Genomic DNA, 17,632 nt, shown 5'->3' with positions numbered 1-17,632 from the left:
TCAAACAATTCATTCAGGTCTTCTATCATTTCCATTTTATCTCCTTTCAAATCATTCGTACCTGCCACAACAATCATTTCTTTCACCCTTTCCTTTTGCTCTCTAATAGACGCAGTTACGTCCTTTATGGTCGCACCAGGTTGGTACGATTTTGTCAAATCCTCTACTAACACACCTCGTACTAACGAGTCTCCATACAGCACTCTATCCTTCATTTTGTTCATGTTCACATTCATACGTCTGTTTTTCCTGTCATACCTTTTATTATTGGTTGGTTCATTCAGTCTACTTTTGTTCATGCACTCTAGCTGCTGTTTTGCTCTTTGTATCGCACTATTCAACAACGCGATCTCACTCAATGCATCTATCTCATCTGTTTTGTTCTCTGAGAAACCATTTATACTATCATTCATACTTTCTACATTCACACTCTCACAATTTTCATGTACAACCTTGCCGTTTCTTGTCATATCCCTATTTCCTTCATTCTGAAGGTTGACAAAAATATCACACTCACGATCCGAAATACACTTCAATTCCGCATTCTCCCTACATTTTCTACACACATTCAATCCTTTATTATCATCTAACCGCACTCCGCAAAGTGTACATTTCACAGCTAGTACACTGACTCATTTCTTTTATGCTACCGTTCTTTGATAACGATGGCGAACCTTCATTACTGGCCGCCATTTTCCTTCGCACAGGTGCCATAGTTATCTGTAACGTGTTTTGTCAAATTATACGTTATAACACACCAAAAATAGACATACTAAAATACGCAAGGCAAACAAAACAAAACTACACAATATTAAGTAATTTGTATCGATAACTGAAAATGATACTTATCTTATCTGGAGCTTGCACGAACACTACACATTACGAATTCATCTAGCGGCGACTTCCCGACATAGATTTTGTTATAAAACACTTTAGTACACTAACCACGCTAATAAAGCTCCAATAATATACCAAAATTAAACACTTAAGTCCATTAAATTGAATCCAAAACACCAATAAATCAACAAAAAACACAAATCTCTCAGGAGCTCTCCGATAACACGTCCGTTCACCAGCTATGGTGCTCTGGATATCTAGAAAGATATCCAAAGTATTTCATAAATATGAGCTCCGCACCACACTAAACCTTATATAATTAAGTGAATGGATGAGGGTTTTTGTTTTATAGAAGAGTTTTAAATGTGGTGTGTATTTATTAAATACTTATTTATTTGGCATCCACCTTGGAGAACATAAGAAATATATTTGGTGTTATCATTCAACACTAGCAGTACATTTTTATGTTACTCCCATCCACATTTGCAAACCTATGGTACATCTTGTATCATGGGTGAGCTAAGGATTTTTTTTATTTTTCTATGTTTATGAATTTTATATATTTTTTGTATTTTTGATTTATTTTTTATATAGTCTTCACTGCTCTAGAGGCCAAACATGGGGAACTTTTTCAAGCCACTTCAGTCCTCCACTATGCAAAACAGTGGTCTCGCACCGGGCCATGATATTCATCTCCCACCTAAAGACGATCACAGACATCCTTACCCATGGCAGGATATGAACCTGCAGCCTGTTGGTTGGAAGTAAGCTAATACTCAGCCAACCAGGCCAGCAACAAACATGCCTTGGATATGCCTCCACACAGGATTAGAAGGAAGAAAATAAAAGTGCTACACAGAAATCATTACAAGTAGAGAGAGAGACTGAGACTGTTTTCGGAATCAGCAGCTTTAAAACATTCCCCAAACCAAATTTTGCTTACAAATTGATGTGTGATTTTTCAGGTCTTTTCCATAAATTTATGATTTTTTATTGTGATTCATGTTTTGAATGTAGTTAATGGACTGTCTCCCTGATGATATCCATAAAAAAGAAAAAAAAAATATATATATATTGGAGTCTTGACAGGTAACAGACTGATTTGGAGGAAAATTGTAGATAGGAAGTTAGTAATGATGTAAATTTTTCATGTAGTACTATCATATCCTGTACACCCCTTGAGGGAATATATCAGGAATTTGATTATGATCACAACATGAAAAGGTTACAGTTGTTTTGAGACAGCTATTTTTTTAGTTTTTTCTATGTACTTATAATGCATTATCCAACATCAAAAAGTTATCTTTCTGCTTAAAGAACGGTATTAGATATTCTGATTCCTTCATCAAAAGTTCTTTACTTTGGTTAAAAAAACTTTTTTTTTTTTTTAAATTCCACACAAAAGAAGTCGTGAAACTCATAGCATATCAGCACTATCCATTAACAAGATGTTTATGATTAAGTAAAAAAAGGAGTCACTGCTACATTTCTCAATAGCTAAAACTTATATTATTGCAAAAAGAGTGTTTCAAAGTTAATAGTTTTCATTTCAACAACAGTTATTTCTATTATTTATTTATTTATTCAGACTATGTATTCCAATCTAAGTAGTACATCATCATCGTCTTCATAAAGCAAACAGCTAAGTTGGACATCTCCAATTTTAATATCAAGTCTAATGCCACTTTCTTTCGTAATGTGATTCATATAAATGAAGAATAAGAGTAGAGATAACCTTGTCTTACACCTGATTTAACATTGAATCATCTTCTTGTGTCTCTCATAGTTCTAACTGTTGACATATAACTCAAATGTAGATTATGTCACAGTTATATTCCCATGATTTCTCAACTATTTGTGAAAATCTGATCTTGACAACCTTTATTTGGTCTGAACCTAGCTTGTTCTTCTCCAAGTTTCTCTTGCACAATCTTTCTCAACCTCTTTTCAGGTATACTTGCATAAATCTTACCTGGAACATTTAGTAGAGAAATTCCTCTGTAATTTTCACATTCAGCATTATTTCCATTTTTATTGATGGGTACTGTGAGAGCCTTCTATTCAAGCTCTCCTCTGAATTATGCTGTGTAGCCACTGTAAAACTTTTATACTTCCATATTTGAGCATTTCTAGTTGAATATCATCAACTCCAGGTGCCTTTCCACATTTCATGTTCTTAATGGTTTTTTCTACTTAAAGTATTGATATGTATTTTCTGGCAGGTATTTTTTGCCAGTTTTCATGTCACGATTATCATCTGTGATTCCTTTTGTAGTACTGTTTCCTCCATTTCTAATCTTTTCAGTAGCGTTCAGAATATTTTGCCTGTATTTTCTAAGAGCACAAGCTGACTTACTTGCCAGGAATTTTCAATATGCTTCCTTCTTTTTTGTTACTGCCTGTTTAACTTCCTGAGTCCACCTTGCAGACAATCTCACAATTTTTTTTTTTTTATGTGGCTCCCACCCATGAAAGGTTTATTTGTAAACTTATAGCACATATGTACTGTGGGTGGGCTAAGGATTGCTTTCTATTTTTATTGATATTTATATATTTTTACATTCTTTGCATTTTATTCAGTGTTTGTCATTGAATCTCCAGCGTTTTGCTTTTTGTTTTCAAATTCTTTCATGTTTTCTATAATAATGTTTGTGTATTTGAGTCTACAGTTTGCCTCTGAATGCTGCTCAACTTTGATTCATTTTAAAACTTTCTTACACACTCATCTTTTCAATATGGAATTCAATTTTATCCTACTCAACAATAAATGGGGATCACTTCCAATTTCAAATCCTTTATACAGGATTTGTCCAGTATCAAATCCTTTATACAGTCTACATTGGGCCTCCCTAGTTTCAAAGAATGGTAAAAAAAAAAATAGAAAAGTGGAAAAATGTAAGGTTTGGGTTGGTCATATGTTTCAGAGACTCTACAAATTTGATCCAGAATTTTTTTCAACAGGATGGTGCCCTGCCACACTGGCATTTGGAGGTCCGTACAACTCTTGACGGAGCCTTCCCTCAGCGGTGGATCAGACATGGAGGTCTGATTCCCTGACCACCATGATTGCCAAATCTTACAGCACTTGATTTTTTGCTGTGTCCTCCATCACCCCTGACATCAGAAAACCTGGTCAGAGATAGACTTGACATTGTCATTTCAAAGGAACACACGTGGAAGTGTACTGACTTTTTTTTACAAAAACTTGGTGAGTGTTCCTTCTCGTTTGTACAATTTCGACACCATGGTCCACACAAATAGTAGTAGTAACATGTTGAAACTAGAGAGGTCCAATGTAAACACCCTGTACTTTAGTGGGAAAACATCATTGTCAACAATAACATAGTCAATAAGACCTTTCTTATTTCTTTCGTCTTCTCTCCATGTGAATTTTTGCATATTTTTATGTTGGAACATTGTGTTAGTAATAACTAGTCCATGTCCTGAACAGAAATCTAGCAGTTCCTTACCATTATTATTAGTTTTAATATTTTCTCCAAATTTTTCCCAAAACATTTCTGTATTTCTCCTAATCATTTCCTACTCTGCTATTCAGCTCTCTAACAAGGACCTACTTTTCCTTTTTCATTGTGTCAGCTGCCTTCTCTAATGCCCTGAAAAATTCCTCCACTTTTTCTTAGCAAATGAGGGACCATAGACACAAATTAATAACTGCTCATTCCTCAGTCTTTAAACATGTAGGTACTATTTTGTGTTACTGATGATATCTGGTCAAGTATAATTTTATGCAAATTTGCTTTTATTATAGAAATATACATTTTCTAGAAATTAGAGGAACAAAATTGCAAATGCAGCAAGAGATTAGCAGAGCTGAAAAGAGAAAGAAGCAGGTTGTCCGAAGGAATAATAAAGACCAACCAAACAAAGAAGAAAAACAAGTTCAGGAGAAATTTATGTACAGAGACTCAATGATCTGGGGTGTACTTAATGATAGTGTGACAAAATCGTATTTTATGGTTGCAAAAATTCAAAATATTAGCCATGCCATCTGGATGCAAAAAGGTAAGTCGAAGGAAATGATTGTCTTGGTTAGTACAAATGATTTGAGAGACAAGAAGTATCTTTGAGGGAGGATGTAAAGAAGTTGTTAGAAGAGGCAGAACTGAAGAGCTAGAGGGTGTTCAATTGTTCAAAAAGCAGTATGGTGTAAGATTAGGGCCAGTAAGACAAAATATATAGTTGGTTTAAGTTTCAGTAAGGAAATGCCCTTAGTAGACATATTACTAACTATTATAATAACGGAATTAACTCATGTAAATTATTCTTTATTCGTAGAAATTTTCACCTGAGTATCACAGACATCATCAGTACAGGTACAAGGCTAATTAAACAATAACTGTTATATTCACAAAGTGCTGCGTAAGTAGCTAAGGTTAAATTTCCTAAATTTATTTAATTATTATTATTGTTGTTATTTTTTAAAATTATTTATTTTAATTATTTAAATTTAGTTATTTAATTATTCAGTTATAATTTTAAAAAATATTTTTTATACATATTTTTTATTATTTATTTTTTTATATATTTTTTAATAATTAAATATATATATGTGTGTGTGTATACAATTATATGTTAGGAAAGATTTGCTGCTTTATAAAGTACTATCTCCCACAAGGGGGAAAGATGTAGATCATCGGATCTGTTTAGGTTAGGGGAGTGAAGTAATATGTTTCACATGTTTCTTTGTATAGATGTTTCCATTAGGAACCGACTTTTGTGAATGACTTTTGTCTTGTTCCACTTAATTCGATGTCTGGTGTTGATGGATGTTCTGCAATTCCAGACTGTGTTCAAGGTACTGGATATATGACTGGTGTTCTTCTAACCGGACCTGAGCAGATCTTCCTGTTTGTCCGAAATATGATAACCCACATGAGCAGGGAATTTGGTAGACACTTGTATAGCTGAGATGTGGGCGCTTGTCCTTTGGAGACAGCTTTGGGCGCCCACTGAGATTATATGGTCTTCCAAAAGTACATAAGCCAGGAATTCCATTAAGATCAGTTGTAGACTGTATAGGTTGTCCCACTTACAAAATATCAAAATTTCTGTCAAATTTACTCACTTCTTCAACTAGAAGAACTGCTATGTATATAAAAAAATTCTGTGGACTTCAGAAATAAAATTTCCGATCTGCATCTAGACGATTCGGAGATTATGATTAGTCTAGATGTTGTTTAAACTATTTACAAATGTTCCATTGGCAGACAGAATAGAATTACTACACCAAGAATTTCCTCCAGACATTGTGAAATAATTTGAATTTGTAATAAAGTCTGGTTATTTTTCCTTCAAAAACGAGTTATACTAACAAATCAAAGGGACAGCAATGGGTAATCCAATATCTCCTGCTATTGCCAACAACTTCATGGAGCATTTCGAACAGCGTATCTTTGACAACATTGCACTCAGACCTAACATCTGGTTCAGATATGTGGACGACATTTTTGCTATATGGAAGGGCACCTCAGAAGAACTACAACAGTTTCTCTCAAAAATTAATGCACTTCATCCAAGGATCCAGTTCACCCTAGAAGTAGAAGTAAATAAGCAGTTAGCCTTTCTAGACCTCTTGATTCTTCGCCAACCAGATGATTATCTACAATTCACAGTCTATAGGAAAGACTCATATACAGGCCAGTACATCCATGCTGAATCACATCACCATCCAAGTCAAAAGGTAGGTACTATAAAAACACTAGTTCATAGAGCCCACTCCTTTTGTTCTTCAGAACTTTTACAAAAATAATTACAGTATATTAATTCCTCCTTCATATCCAATGGCTATAAGAAGTCCTTCATAAAAAGAGCTTTAAGTAGTCGTGCTCCAGCTTCCTCTTCGAGTACAGAAGAACCTACACATACCCCTATCCCCCTATGTACAAGGGGTTAGTGAATGCATAGCTAAGGTGCTAAAACCACTAAATATCTGTGTGGCTTTTTGACCCGTCAGAAAAATCTTCACATTCCTAATGTCTCCAAGGACAAGCTCCCACATCTCAGCTATACAGGTGTCTACCAGATTCCCTGCTCGTGTGGGTTATCATATTTTGGACAAACAGGAAGATCTGTTCAGGTCCAGTTAGAAGAACACCAGTTGTATATTCAGTACCTTGAACCTGAACAGTCAAGAATTGCAGAACATCCATCAACACCAGACATAGACTTAAGGGGAACAAGACAAAAGTCATTCACAAAAGTCGGTTCCTAATGGAACGTCTATACAAAGAAACATGTGAACCATTACTTCCCTCCCCTAACCTAAACAGATCCAATGGTCTACGTCTTTTCCTCCCTTGTGGGAGATAATACTTTATAAAGCAGCAAATCCTAACATATAATTGTATACAGATATATATATTTAATTATAAAAAAAATATAAAAAAATTCTTATTTAAATTATTATAATTGAATAATTAAATAAATTTAGGAAATTTAACCTTAGCTACTTAGGTGGTGCTTTGTGGATATAACAGTTATTGTTTAATTAGCCTTGTACCTGTACTGATGCCTGTGATGCTCAAGTGAAAATTCTATGAATAAAGAATAATTTACGTGAGTTAATTCCGTTATTATAATAGTTAGTAATATAGTTGGTTGTTGATACAGGCCAGAGAGTTCCACAGATTTGGAAGACATACGTCGCCAAATTAGTACAATGAGTATAGAGGGAATGATTATTATGGGAGGGGGGGCTTAAACAATGGAGATATAAACTGGAAGGAAGAAAGATCACATGACAGGAAGTAAATAGAATTTATACACCTGCTAAGAAATAATTACTTGGGGAAGCATGTAATGGAGGGGGACTAGGCGGTTTGAGAGTATTGGACCTGGTCATATGATCAGAAGAGCTATCTATAACTGAGGTTGACCACATTGCCTCCAATTGGTGAAAGTGACCATGCGTTCTTGACTTGGGAGATTGTAAAAAATGAGGAATATACTGTCGAGTATCGGTATATGTGGAACTACAAGGCAAGTGATTATGAAAAGCTTAGGAAGAGGCTTAAATCTGTGCCATGGTTGCAGGGTAAGGATGTTAGTAGTGCATGGGATATAGTTAAGAATCATCTAGAGGGAGCAATATTAAATTGTATTCCTAAGGTAAGGAGGGTTAATCAGATAGGAGTCAGATGAATGAGTAATATCATTAAGCATGAGCTGCCGAAGAAGAAAATGCTGTGGATGTTATATATAAAGAGAAAGGTGACCAGCATGGCAAGGAAGACAAAATGAAATTATGAGAAGAATCTAGCCAAGCTGGCCAAAGGAAATCCCTAGAGTTGTTTCATTTTGTGGCAAGTAAGAGGAAGTATGACCATGGAAGATTAACCTTAATGAGTGATGATGGTCACGGGGAGATAAAAACAGATAAAATAGTTGAGTTACTGAGTGACCATTTTCAATGGAATATCATCCTATTGAGGTTACTGCTTTAACATATGTGATAGACACTGACATGGGAACAGAGGTGGATGAATTGGATATTTTTAGGATATTGCAGAATCTCACTGTAAATATAGCTGTAGGATTAGATGGGATATCAGCTAGGGTTTTGTGAGATGTGCAAGGGAATAGAAAGAGGGCAAAATAATTCCATTGCATAAGAGAGGTTCTAAGATTGCAGTAGCAAATTATAGACCAAGGCATGGTGGTAAATATACTAGAAAAAATGATCAAAAAGACAAGTCAAGGATGGGTAGATAAAAACATGATAGGTATGAGAGTCAGCATGGCTTTTAGAAGGTTCGGTCAAGCATTATTAATTTACTAACTTTTTATAATAGAGTAACATCTGAGTTGGATAAAGGAAATGGCTACACGATGATTTTGCTGGATTTTGCAAATGCATTTGACAGAATACCACATGGAACTCTGTTATGCTAATTAGAACAAATGGGAATGGACATGACACCGGTTACATGGATAAGAGGGAATAGATATCAAAAAGTTGTATATGGAGGAGCAGAATTGATGCAAAAACAGGTGATTAGTGGTGTGCCAAAAGGTTCAGTGCTGGGACCATTGCTGTTTAATACCTGAGATAAAATATTGAGTTCTTTGCTGGTGATGCAAAATTAGGCAGAGTAATAGTTAAGCAAGACAATGTAAAGAGCTTGCAGGACAATTTAAATAGGCTGTCAGTATGTGCAAAAGATAAACGGTGGCAGTTTAATGTGGAAATATGTAAAGTTATGCATTTTGGGAAAAAACAGATTACAATCTATGTATCACATTGATAGCACTGTACTCCAGGAAATGAGGAAACTAGAGATTTAGGTGGTGGTAGACAGAGAGCTAAAGTTCAGAGGAAGTATTGTTAAGGTTACTAAGGTAGTAGTTCATAAAATTACTTGGCTATTGAAGAACACATTAACATGTTGAGATAAGGAAGTTGTTATTCCTCTTTATAAGCCCTTGATATGTCTACACCTGACACCTGGATTACTGTTCTCAGGTCTGGTCTCCTGAGTTTCTTGGGGATGAGGAAGCAGTGGAGAGGATTCAGAGGCATGACCAAGATGGTGAGTGGCCTGTGGAATGTTCTCTCTGAGGATAGATTGTGGGTGTGTGGATTGAAGAAGTTGGTTGATAGGAGAAAAAAGAGGGGATATGATAGAAACATTTAAGTTGCTTAAAGGGTTTTTAGGATTGATGCAGGAGAAATGTTTCAGCACTTGGCTAGAGGGATCAGAACAAGGGGTCATTCCTGGAAGTTGAATAAAAGTGTGGTTAGTAGGGGCATGAGGACTAGATTTTTTGCTTGAAGAGTTGTGAATGAGTGGAATGGGTTGCCAGAGTCGTTTGTGAGTGCTTTGTGTGTTAATGGGTTCAAGGAGAGGTATGATAGATTGGGTCTCCTGCGATGAGTCTTCAGATTCCATGGAGGTGTGCATATAATAATAAAATAGTTGAACTAGGCTTATCTATGTAGACTGTGCAGAATGATTTATTATTACTGATTATTACTATAAATTTCTTAAACTTTTAGGGGACTTATGGGGACCACTCTTCCTCTGTGTTTTTCTGGCATTGTAAGTATCATTATAAATTTCTTTTAAATTTTGCTGAATATCATTCAGTTTAAATATCATTGAAGCCTGTGATGCCATTATTAGATAAATGTTATTAAATTATTAACATAAAAGAAATTTTATGCTAACACATTCATGCCTGATGCACACATAGTATTTTTCTTGTCTTGGGCAGCATGTGGTAGAGGGAACACCAGGATCAGGAGTTTGGGATTTGGCCCTAACATCAGAGGGTCTTAGCAGGTACACAACAAATCATTATGTGGTCTTTGTGAAGAAATCATAGCCATATAGAAGGGAAAGATATGTTCCTTTGGTTAAGTATATAAGTAACTGATGATTAAGATAATTGCTATAATTCACAAAGAAAAAGAAAATGCTGGGAGGAACACATGTTGGAGTCCTAGAGTGAAAACATTGGAAGAATTAAAATACTATTTAATTCTTCCAATATTTCATCTCATTCACAGAGACATTTTCAGGGAGTACAATATGAAATGTAACACACATAACACAAAACTAATTGAAACAAGTGGACAGACTAGTTTTAACTAGGTAGGGTGCTCTTTATGAGCACCATCAGATGTAAACTGGGATCTTGAAGTGTTTCCTTATTTTTAGAAAATTTTATGCAACCATATTTATTCAGCTTAGACTGATTTATGAGGAAAGCTGCAATTTCTACAAGTCTTTCTCTTCTTAATTTGCTACGATGGTGCATGATGATTTTCTTTCAACTGATTCTGTGAGACATATCCCAAGCATAGTCTGCATAGCCTGATTGACCACATCATGATTGCAGAGCTATTTTTTTTTTTACCTTCTCCTATGCAGATAGTGGCCGATCTTCCTGTTTGTTCAACTCCCTCCTCTCAGTTCCTGAACTGAGAGAGGAGGGAGTTGGACACTAAGAATAATTCTCCCCCCCCCCTCTCTCTCTCAGTTCCTGAGAGGGGGGGGGGGAGTTTTTCTTGGAGCAGATAGGAGTAGCTAGCTTCAAGTGGGGCTTGAAAGCTGTGCAGGGGTTACATTTCTTTAAAATTCTTTGCTGTTTTTTTTTTTTCTGATGTGCTTCAAATGTATGGAAAAGTGTTGTAGAGAGGTGGAAGGAGAGAACAGTAGTGCAAGAAATGTGAATGAGAGTATAAAAAACATGGCTGAAGGTAATGTGGGTGATGAGGTGACAGTGAGGAGTGAAATGGCACACTTACATGACATCCTTCACAGGAAAAAACATGAGCAGCTAGAGAAATGATTGTTGTATGGCACAGCAGAAGGAAGAATATAAAAAAAAAAGTGACTGAGAAAAGTATGAAAGTGTGAGAAACTGAGGGAGTATGGAAGCTCCATGATAAGAAGTATACTTAATGAAAAAGGATGATATCATGTTTTCCTAATTTGAAGATCAAGGATGTTATTATTATTATTATTATTTAATTTTATGGCACAAAGGCATCAAAGGTCATACTGCACCATGACACAGATTACAGCAGTACATATAATAAACGGTTAGTAGGACAATCACAAACATCCATGCCCTTGGCGGGATTTAAACCCTCAGCTTCTTGGCTGGAGAGTGGATACGCTAACCACTCAGCCAACCAGGCCCACTCAAGGATAATAGTGAAGCTATTAGTTTGCAGAGGAGAGAAGTGAAAGAATGGATTGTTTTGGATGGCACAAATGATTTGAAAGGTGAGAAATATGCAATGAGAGAAGATATGAAAGAGTTGCTTGTAGAAATAAAAAAAAAAAAGAGTGAGAAATAAAGATTGTATGTCTACTGCCTCAGTATGAAAGACATTAGAGAAGATTGTATATATGAGGAATAGTGGGCAGTTTATAGATGTATGAATTTGATGGATGAAAGGACTTGGCTTGATGGACTGCATTTGAATGATTTTGGTGTTAGATATTTGAGGAGAGTTTTCAATGAGGTGCACAATCAGGAAAGTAGAAGTATTGGGGGGAGATGCCGTCAAGTGGGACGCAAGTCGAGTTCAACCACCCCTGAGACAAATGAGTATGTACAGAAACAATTATGCAATGCTAAGTGCAGTTTCACAGATTTTAAACTCTAAATGGTCGGTAATGATATTATTCAAAGGTAATTATGGGTCCAAGTCAATGTTGAATTGCATGTATACACAAATACGAGAGGTGTCAGAAATAAAGGATAGGAGTTTTTGACATTTGATGGTTCATTTGAGACTGTCTGGTGCAGAGGCCACTAGGACAAAATATATTGTTGATGCTGCTGTAGATCTGGGAGTCCATGTCTTCCTCTGGACTCCCAGATCTATAGCAGCCATGCATTGGAAGGAAGTACATGGTTTAATGTTAAGTCAGATGTACAAAGAAGGTGTATATTATCTCCACTGTTATTCATCATCTATGTGGATCACATTATGAAAAGAAGTGGTATTAAGCCTGATATCCAAATTGAAGATGTTAATCTCAGTTCTTTACTTCAGTTCTATAATGTCATTGTGACATTATACTCCTAAATAAATCCAGGACAAGTCTGCAGGATTTCCTGACCAAATTGAATAACTACTGTAATAAATTTGGTATGAAAATCAGCATTAAAAAGACAAAGACAATTAAAATAGGCAGAAACATTGAAAGCATCAACTGCATTCTGAATGGAGAACCTATAAAATAAGTAAAACATTTCAGCTATTTAGGCACAATTTTTCACCAGGAAGATGAATTAAATTGGGAAATAGACAGCAGAATTAGCAAAGCTGGTATGGTAGGGAGTCAACTGAATACATTTATATGGAATAAGAGAGAGAGAGAGATTAGTCAAAGCACTAAACCAGCTGTATATAAGACAGTGTTCAAACCAATTTTAACTTATTGGTGTGAGTGCTCAGTTAGAAATAACTCTTGATCAAGACTGGAGACCACAGATATGAGAGTTCAGAAAAAGATTATGGGGATTGAACAGAGGGCATCAATGGCAGTATCGTATTAAAAATGAGGATACTAGGAAAGATCTTGACATTGTTAGCATTCAGGAATGGTTAACAGAACTAATCTCAGGTAGTATGGCCACATAAACAGAATGCGATAGAAAAGATGCCAACCTGGTTGGCCAAGTGGTTAGTGTATCCACTCTCCAACCAAAAGGCTGCAGGTTCAAATCCAGCTATGGTCATGGATGTGTTTGTCATTGTGAAAATAGTAGTGGTAATGGGCGGTAGATGGTGTTGGTGTAGTTGCGGTTCATTGTTGGAGACAGAATTTTAGAGCAGGTTTCCTCCCTCGATGAGTCTGTGGACTCCCTGGAGGTGTCACGTAATAATAATAATAAAAGATTAGCAAACAAGCGTTCTTTGCCAGGATAGTAGGAAAAAGACCAAGATGTAGGCGGATTGATGCAGTAAAAAGTGCCTTAGAAAACAGAAATATAAGATCTAATAATATTGGAATGTTAGTAATGATTTAACTTTTCATGTAGTACTATCATAAGATCCTGTTAACCCCTGAAAGTATATGTCAGGAATTTGATGATGAGTTTTTGACATTGGTCAACTTGACTTGGCCAAAAATTATAGGCATCAGTGAGACCTGGTTGACAGAAAATGATATAGTTAATGGATAAAGTGTAAAGAACATTATATTTGGGGGGGGGGAATAGAGGAAATATGACAGGAGTATTTTAGGTTGAGGGTTTATTTGAGGCTGTCTTGTATAGAGTCCATTAGGACAAAAATATATTGCTAATGCTACTATAGACCTGTGAGTCCAGAGGAAGATGTGAATGCCATGCATTGGCAATTAGCAGAATGAATACATCCTGAGCAATTATCGTGGGAGACTTCAACTATGGGGGATGTAGAGTGGAGAGAGGAAAACACATGGCAAGATGGAAGTGGAATTTGTAAGGGATAAATATTTTAAACAGCATGTGGACACTGCCCCTCCCTCTTTCCCACAGTCATGAAAAGTGACTATGCAGTATTGTTCTGGGAGGTTGTTAAATATATATAGAATCTCTGGATATGTAATATCCAGAGATTCATCCAATCTGCAACTGCCAAAAGAATATACTACAATATAGAATCTCTGTCAAAAAAGGGTTTATGTTACCTATAAAGTAGTAATTATGGTAGACTTAGAAATCTGCTTGGAAACAGTATTATGGCTTGAAGTTACAAAGAAAGAATGTCAATAGTGTATGGGAAGTGCTCAGCAATTGTTTGAGAAGCAGTATGAGACTGCATACCGACAGTCAGAGGGATGAGTCAAGTGGGGTTAAATGGAGGAACATAAATATATAGTAGGAGCTGAAAAAAAAAAAAAAAAGAAATGCAGAGGGAATATAAAAAAAAAAAGGTAATCAGCATACTTATGAACAGTACAAAGTGCAGATAAGGGCAACTATTGTAGTATGATAAGAAAGGCCAAATCAGATTATGAGAGAAAACTAGCTAAGCAGGCGAAAGAAATTCTGAAGAGTTTTTTTCATTATGTAGCAAGTAAGAGGAAAAATTATTATCGAAGGATGACTTTACTCAGTGCTGATGGTGGGAAGGTGATAGAAGCAGAAGAAATAGTTGAGTTACTGGGTGATCACTTTGGAATGGAGTATCATCCAAGTGGAAATTTTGCAATTGCTTATATCACAGACTGATGTGAGAATTGAGGTAGACGAATAAGAAGTGCTCAGCATAATTAAAAAATATTACCATGAATATATAGTGGAACTGGATGGCATGTTGGCCTGTGTGCTATATGAATGTACAGGAGAATTTTGGCATTGCCTCTGATGAAGTTGTTTAATCTGTCTCGTCTCTGGCAACGTTCCAAGGGAGTGGAAAGAGGGTAACCATCATAAAGGTGGCTCCAGGAAAGAAGTTGCAAATTACAGACCAATTAATATCTCAGGAGTGGTGGTTAAAGTATGGGAAATGTTGGTTAAAAGTGAAATCCAGCAAGGAATGGATAAGAATATAATACTTTATGGTATTTGGAAGGCTTTATGAAAGCTAGGGCCTGCCTTAGTTATTTACTCACACTTTATATTAGAATGACAAACAGAATTAGATGAGCGAAATGACCACATCATAATACTGATGGATTTTGCAAAGGCATTTGATAGAATGCTGCATGGAAAGCTACTACAAAAGTTTGAGCAGATGAGAATGGATATGAAATTGGTGAAGTGAAATCTAGGAGAATTAAGTGACTAATGGAGTGCTTAGGCTCTGTACTAGGGCTACTTTAATTTATATTTTAATGACATATGGAAAGGTTTAAGGATGAATATTCATTTGTTTGCTTGTTATGAAACTGGGGAGATAAAAGGGATGCAGATATCTTGCAGGATGATTTAAATAAATTGGCATTGTGGGCAAAGGATAATGATCATGAATTCAAAGTTGTAAAATGTAATGCTTTGCACTTCAGGTTGAAAAGGTTACATACTGTGTATCACATTGATGGTACTGAATTGCAGGAAATTGATGAAGCTAGGTGGTAATGGTGGACAAAGGGTTGAAATTCAGAGAGTACATTGCAGAAGTTGGTAAAATAGCTCAAAGGATTACTTGGATGTTCAAACACTTAACTAGTGAAGATAGGGAGGTCTTATTAACCTTCTTTATATGAGGAATTTTAGCTGCATCTTTTTTTTTTTTTTTTTTTTTTTTTTTTTTTATTACTACTACTGTGCACAGATTTGGTTATCTGGGTTTCTTGGGAATTAGTAGGTGGTGGAGAAAATTCAGGCAAGTGAATTTGAAGTTGGTGATAAGTCTGTGGATTGCTTCCTGTGAGGATAGGTGTTGAAGGTGTGCGAGTTGAAAAATTTAGTTGATAGGTGGAAAAAAGGGGACATGATAGAAACTTTTAAGTTATTAAAGGAGTACTATAAGATTGACAGAAATGAAATTTTTCACTATTTGACAAATAAAGAACCAGAAGTCACCCTTGGAAGTTTTGCAAGAGTGTGGTTAGTAAGGGTGTGAGGACAAGATATTTTACTTGGAGAGTGGTGAATGAGTGGAATAGATTGCCAGAATTAGTTGTGAGTGCCCTGTGACAGTAAATGAGTTTAAGGAATGGTATGATATGTATTGTGTGTATAAAGGTTAGTGTGGATGTCCTGAGTTGTTTGACTCCATGGAGATATCCATAAAATAATAGTAATTACTAAAATTCTTCTGAAGTTTTTGTATGTTTGGTATGTCAGACATACAAAAATATTTTGGGAAAATTTGGAGAAAAGGGCAAAGCTAATAATACTAGCAAATACCTGTTGGATTTCTGCTCAGGACATGGACTGGTTATTACTAACACAATGTTCCAACATAAAAATATGCACAAATTCACATGGAGACAAGAGGTAAGGAATAAGAAAAGTCTCATTGACTATGTTATCATTGATAGTGATGTTTTCTCCCTCGTACAGAACACTAGATTGTACAGAGGATTTGAATTTGGAAGTAATAACCATTTAGTCTTGAGTAGGATAAAATTGAATTTCTTATTCAAAAGAAGAACATCTAAGAAAGTTTTAAAGTGAATGAAAGTTCAGCAGCTCTCAGATGTGAACTGTAGACTAAAATACACAAACATTATTCAAGAAAAAATGAAGGAGTTTAAGAACAGGGTCCAAACCTTGGAGATTTGGTGGCAAGCCCTGAAGAAAGTGTGGATTCAGCCAGAGAGGCATGTGGTGAGGTTGTCTGCAAGGATAGAAGAATCACAACTTCATGGTGGACACAGGAAGTTAAAGAAGCAGTAAAGAAAAAGAAGAAAGCATGTCAAAAGTTCCTGGCAAATAAGTGAGCTTGTGCTCTTAGAGAACACACAGACAAAAGTAAGAAAGTTAAACACTGTCTAACTAGTTAAACAAAAGTCATGGTAAGACATTGGTAAGAATATAGAAAATTCAAACCATACTTCAGGTATTCAAACCATACTTGAAGTAAATAAAAGCCTGAAATGTAAAAGGCAGCACGAGTAGATGATATTCAACCAGAAATGCTCAAGTACAGAGGTATAAAAGTCTTCAGTGAATGCACTGCATAGTTCAGAATGCCTGGACAGAGGGACAAATTCCAGATGATTGGATTAGAGCTCTCATAGTACCACATACAAAGAAGGAAATAAAACTGGATCTGAGAATTGCAGAACTATTTCCCTACTGAGTGTTTCTGGTAAGATTTATCCAAGTATACTCGAGAAACAGTTGAGAAGGATTGTGGAAGGGAAGCTTGGTGAAGAACAAGCTGGATTCAGGCCCAAATAGAATACAGAGACAAATGTAAGAAAGCTAAACATTGTGTAAAACTAGCTAAACAAAAGTCATGGGAAGACTTTGGTAAGAACATAGAAAATAAATAGTAAGAAGGTGGCAAGATATTCTGGAGGTTGTTGAAGAAGCTCAGAAATGGAGGAAAGAGTACTGTAAAAGGAATTAGAGATGACAAATGTGACATGAAAACTGGAGAAAAAGATATCCTTGAAGTATGGAGTAATTACAGGCTGCTTTCGATTTACGATGGTTCAATTTACGGCGATTCACAATAACACCAGATCCCTGCACATGTTTTCTTACTGTAGTGTGATCTGACTGAGAAACGACACTAGCAGGCACTCTAGAGTTTGAGTGTTTACCGAGCTACTACGATGTATATGTATCAAACCTAGTTTTACTGTTGAATCTACCTAATTGTTCTATTTAATTTTTTTTTTACATACATACGTATTTAAACTGATAA

At 35.8% G+C, this 17,632-nt stretch overlaps 1 protein-coding gene across 3 annotated transcripts in view; it reads left to right on the top strand.

Moving 5' to 3' along the window:
* The window catches only part of LOC150107344 (protein YIPF6), a 159,884-nt gene that overhangs the window by 64,572 nt on the left and 77,680 nt on the right, over window positions 1–17,632 (top strand). For all 3 annotated transcript variants that reach the window (XM_090391211.1, XM_090391209.1, XM_090391208.1), the window contains exon 4: window positions 9,854–9,896. In XM_090391211.1, the coding sequence (XP_090247337.1) occupies window positions 9,854–9,896 (43 nt within the window). The remainder of the gene's footprint in view (window positions 1–9,853; window positions 9,897–17,632) is intronic.

Source organism: Typopeltis vanoorti, chromosome 4, assembly GCF_054136105.1.
Source record: "Typopeltis vanoorti isolate ZY-2024b chromosome 4, IOZ_Tvanoo_1.0, whole genome shotgun sequence".
Classification (NCBI taxonomy): Eukaryota; Metazoa; Arthropoda; class Arachnida; order Uropygi; family Thelyphonidae; genus Typopeltis; species Typopeltis vanoorti.
Note: the sequence above shows the minus strand (reverse complement) of the source record. Positions and strands in the feature narration are given on the sequence as shown.